We start from the raw sequence: 5,001 nt of genomic DNA on the forward strand, positions 1-5,001 counted from the left end.
CATTTTGGACCAGGAGAAACGGTGTTTCTGACCTCCTTTTTTTTGGGGGGGGGGGGGGGGGGGGGGGGGGGGGGGGGGTTGTCCCCTTTTATTCTGCAATCAATTATCTTTTGGCGTGCATATCATTTTTATGCGTCTGCATTTCTTTGTATGCAAACTCTGCACTAAGTGTGTACTGCTCTCTCCTCTGGCTCTGTGGGTGCCTCTCTACATGTTTTAAGTCTTATAGTAGTTTGTACACCAAGTTAATTTCTTAATTGAAAGAAACGCCGTTTCTTGACCTTCTGACAGTCCAGTTTTTCCTTTGCTGTTTCTGCCGTTTCCATTTCTTGAGGTGACTATGGTGAGTGGTTGTGTGACTAACTGAACCTCAGTGTATCAAACCATTGGAGACTGTGACTAGGTATCAGGGTTTGGGCAGGAGAATGTACTCGCCACTTGCATTTTCTTGTTTTTGTTGAAGGATCTGTGGGGCTTATTATGTAGAACGTCTATGTCCTTCATTCAAGTGGCAAATCTTCTGTTTTGGGCTAACTGAAGCTAAAACTCACTGTGACAAATGGCTGCCTGCTAGAAAGCTCTGTTTAAGCTGTGGCCATGAACTGTGTGATTCCTGTTTTGATTAATATGGAAAAAGACATCTTGAACATGTGCTTGTTGGCTCTTAGGTTAGCCCTTGCTGTGCAAAGATCTTGCTCAGGATTGTCTATCTTTATGCTTGCAGTCTCCAAGAGTTTCAAATACTCTAAGCAATGTGAGTTCTCAGCGATCTGTGAGCATGGATAATGAAGAGAAGCTTCAAAAGGAGGAGTTTGACAAGATTTTTAAGGAAGTAGAGCAACTAGGTAATTTCTAGAACACCAACTCAGTCATATGTAATAAATATGAACGATGCCTGAGGAAAGGATCTGTCTTCTGACTATATCGTTTCAAACTTTCATTAATGCTGTCTTTTTAAAAAATCTTTGAGACTTTTTAATATAGTGATACTCTTGAGGAAACCGCATTCTGAGTAGAGGTCCAACATCAGTAATAACAACAACAGAGTCTGGAAAACCCATGATTTGCCAGAACTTAATTTGCATTATTTATTGAGCAGAAGCAACTCACAATGGGCTGGCTTAGACAGACATTTAAATTAAGCTCATTTGTTTTACACGTATACATGAAAATGGAAAATATCTGATTTAGGAGTCAGCAACAAATGAGGTCCTAAGTTTATCCTGGTTGTGGTTTTCTCCTGAGACCTTACAATTCATAGTCGCAAACATTTGTTGTTTTGGTGTAGGAACTTCTCAAATGAGTTGGAAAAAGAGAAAGGAAATTGAGACACAAAAGATGATTGCTTTGGGATCCAAGGTAAAGGATTTTTACTTGTTTTCTCTTTCAGAATCCAAATACTGTTGGTCTGAACTCTAAATTCCTTTGTGTTGAATGTTTGTTAGCCAAAGAAGGGTCAAAAGATGCCTATTGCCGTGGGCAGGAACATCAAGAGGAAGAGGGATAGACTGGAAGAGAAAAAGCTACAAGATGTATGTATGATTGTAACTAGGTTCTTCTCTTTCGAGCCCACACAGTAATGAAATGCTTATTTACGTCTGCAGAAATTTATATCATTGTTTTATGAGTTAAATGTCCGTATAGAAAATTTAAGGTAAAGCCTGCTAAAATGTGAATTAGTAGAGCCACAGCTGATGGCCTGTCTGCCAAAGCCTTTTGGAGTTCTTCTTTAAAGCATCCCTTTTGGAGTTCCTTCTTTCTGCTATTTAGTGAACAAACCATATAACACTGGATGTATAGTCAGATGGCGCATCACACATTATTTGTGGAGCTTTGAGACTGCTGCAGCCCACAAATGTATGGGCCATAGAAACAATGAGTTGCTAGTAGCAAGACTGTCATCTTTGGAAACTGAGATTACTGCATATATGTGTCGATGAGAAATGTTGTGGCAACGCAAGCAGTTTTTATTGAAACTATATGCTCAGGTATGCAAATGCATGAGGAGGGGACAATCCTACGTTATGCTTTTTATCTTCAGTTAGCATTGTGGTGGAGTTAAGGTGGGAAGGTTTTTAGTTAGGCAGATGCTTTCTCCAAAGAGCATATGCTCCACCTCATTACTGTACTAGATTTTTGTATTTAATGCTTCGTTTAGTGCTAGGCTTCATTATGGCTGAGTTTGCCCTGCTTCTCTAGAGTTATGACTGAAACTCAGTACAAAGATCTTCGTATTGAAGTATGCTTGTGTGTGTGTGTGTGTAAACCTGATAGCGTGAGCTCTATCTCCTCAAGCTTCTTTGCAGCGCCCACTGTGTTGCCAGAATGTGCGTGCGGGGTGGGGAGAGAGAGAGAGAGAGAGAGAGAGAGAGAGAGAGAGAGAGAGAGAGAGAGAGAGAGAGAGAGAGAGAGAGAGAGAGAGGGGAAAGCAACCCGCAAGCCCTCTCTAAGATATGGTGTCTCATTGCACCAATTGCAGACCTCAGCTTGTTTACATTGCATTACCGATGCTGCAGCTTTGACACCCCAAATGCGCATAGACATAGGAAGCACCACATCTGAGGATACATGAATGACCATAGGCAATGAATAGCAAGCATAAACATCACTCCACTCCATAGCACCAATACATGAAGGGTAGTGAGGAGACAAAACATTAGGAGCGGAAGTAGACAACCATAAATGAAGCTAAGCCATAGTCTGTGCGTGCACAAAATGTAGAACCTGATCCTCGGACCATTCCTTAGCAGCGTGGAATGGAAGGAAAAAGGAATGGGTAGGCTGAGAGCGACTGCCTATTAAAGAGGGAACACAACCTGTCTTGTGATGCATAAGGTAGAGCTGCACCCACAATGGCCCTTCTGAGTCACTGCACATCTCAGCCCGATGAGTGCCCCAGGAAAGAGGGCAAGAGCTGAGAAAACTGCGTGGGACGTAAGTATGAGCTGCTGAGGGAGGGGGAGGACCAGAAGGTGGAGGGGGGAGAGTAAGGGCGAGAGGAAGAGGAGGAGAAGGGAGAGGTAGTAGCGGTGAATGATCCATCTGCATGGGAACAGGGACCTCGGGAAGAGGGGAAGGAGCGGGCGGGGGAACTGCAGGTGAAGGAGGAGCTGGTAGCAGAGGTAAGTGATCCTGTGTCGAAGAAGAAGAATGGCGAGGAGAAGCAGGGGGTAAGGGGGTGGTGGAAACTTGAGAGGGAGAAGGAGAGGTAACATTGGGGGCTGCATGCGTTGTTGGTTGCTGACGAGGACGGAAGGAATGGTTACGACCCACTGTTTGCCATGCTGCCTCAGTGGGAGCTGAAGCGGAGGGAGGAACATGGAGGGTCGGAGCTCGAGGAGCACCTGTAGGCTGTTGAGGTGCTCGAGTAGTAGTAGGAGGAACCGGTTGTTGACGCTGACCACGTGGCTGAGCATGAGTGCCACGAGCCGGCTGTTGTTGCCGCCGATGGCGTGGCAGGGTGGGGCAATCCCACCCCAAGTGTCCCATCTCGTGACAGCGTAAGCACTGTCCTGGGCGGCCAGTGACTACCATTCGGAGAGAGTAGTCTCGATCGCGCACAGCCACAGTAACTGTATCTGGTAATGAAGTATCCCCAACACCAAGACCTGAATGCGAGGTGGGCCAGATGAGAAGATGCAGGATCCTGGAACTACCGTGCCAAAATGAGCAGCAATCATTTGAAGGAGATGCTCATCAATAAAATGGAGAGGCATATCCGGGAAGGAGAGCGTCAGAGGGAATCTGGGAATAAGGTGTTGACTGTCAAACTCCTCAGTAGTAAATTCGGGATACCACCTCGTCAAGTATATCATCCTGCGATCAGAGAGTATCGGAGAGCGAGCCAGGAGAGCTGAGGCAGTAGCGGGATCTGAAAGACGTACCATGAATATGCCCCTGCCAAGGAATGTAAGCTCCGAGATCCGTCCCTGAGTAGTGCCCAATGCAGTCTGACACCAATCACGTATAAAAGATCGAGGTGGAGACTGTCCAATCATCCGGCCAACCAAGGCATGCTGTGCCAAGTGTTGTACTTTGGAGTCAATGCGTGTCAACAGGTCGCCAGTGCAGTCCACGCGACAGGCAAGTGGTGACGGAGCGCCGTGTGTAGCACTCGAGACTGGCAAAGCCGCCATGAAGAATGGGCGAGACTGACAAACGGTAAAAGCAAGACCCGAAGTGAAGCTTGGACTCTCTCTTTCTCTCTCTCTCTCTCTCTCTCTCTCTCTCTCTCTCTCTCTCTTGCAGACAGTAGAAAGATGCGCGCAGAGCACAATTAGGGATTCTCACAGTTAGGGTTTCGGACAGTTAGGGTTTTTCGGGTTGTTAGGGTTTCGCGCAATTAGGGTTTCACAGCGTTCATTTTTCGGGCTGTTAGGGTTTCGTTGCGGCAGCAGCAGGTACGCGCAGGCTGCAGAAGGTACGTGCAGGCTACTTGCGACTTTTAGGGTTCGCGCAGGCAGCGTAGACAGGCAGCAGCAGGCAGGTACGTACGCGCAGGCAGCAGGTCGCGCGTGGCAGCAGGGCGTAATCGCGCAGCAGGGCAGCAGGCAGGTCTGCGCAGGATTTCTCACTTGGGGATCTGTCTCATGGTTGATGCCGATGCCCGGCCCGCATCTTTTCTACGAGGGCTCAGACACAGATCCAGCCTTTATGCTTACCTCGACTGGTTATCGGTGAGGGACTTTGGCTATGCTACCACAGATTGCTTGGCAGGGGGATCCTCAGACACGTGATGAAGTTTTTTCAGTCATCACTAGCATTACACTATGGAATGTTTGGAGAGCTCGTTGTCTTCACATTCTAAGTGCGGCTCCACAGCTCCTTCAGGATACCCTCACTGCCATTTGGCTGGACATCATTCACACCCTGATATGGCAGTGGGATTCTTCCTCAGGTACATCTCGAGCAGCCGAGGCTCGTCGATTTGCCTTCCTTCGGCGTTGGGTCCGATCCCCACTCTTCTTCACCCTTACAGGTGGCCAGATTACATGGCATTAT

At 47.2% G+C, this 5,001-nt stretch overlaps 1 protein-coding gene across 1 annotated transcript; it reads left to right on the forward strand.

Annotated features, from left to right (window-relative positions):
* Positions 1–697: 697 nt before the first annotated feature.
* Positions 698–1,595, forward strand: LOC147417269 (uncharacterized). The gene is made up of 3 exons (XM_086507745.1): positions 698–845; positions 1,289–1,359; positions 1,446–1,595. The coding sequence occupies exons 1-3, from the start codon at positions 779–781 to the stop codon at positions 1,578–1,580; spliced, it is 273 nt and encodes a 90-aa protein (XP_086363871.1). The 5' UTR covers positions 698–778; the 3' UTR covers positions 1,581–1,595.
* Positions 1,596–5,001: the final 3,406 nt, after the last annotated feature.

This window comes from Adiantum capillus-veneris, unplaced genomic scaffold (assembly GCF_014529385.1).
Source record: "Adiantum capillus-veneris isolate H3 unplaced genomic scaffold, ASM1452938v2 Hic_scaffold_293, whole genome shotgun sequence".
Lineage (NCBI taxonomy): Eukaryota > Viridiplantae > Streptophyta > Polypodiopsida > Polypodiales > Pteridaceae > Adiantum > Adiantum capillus-veneris.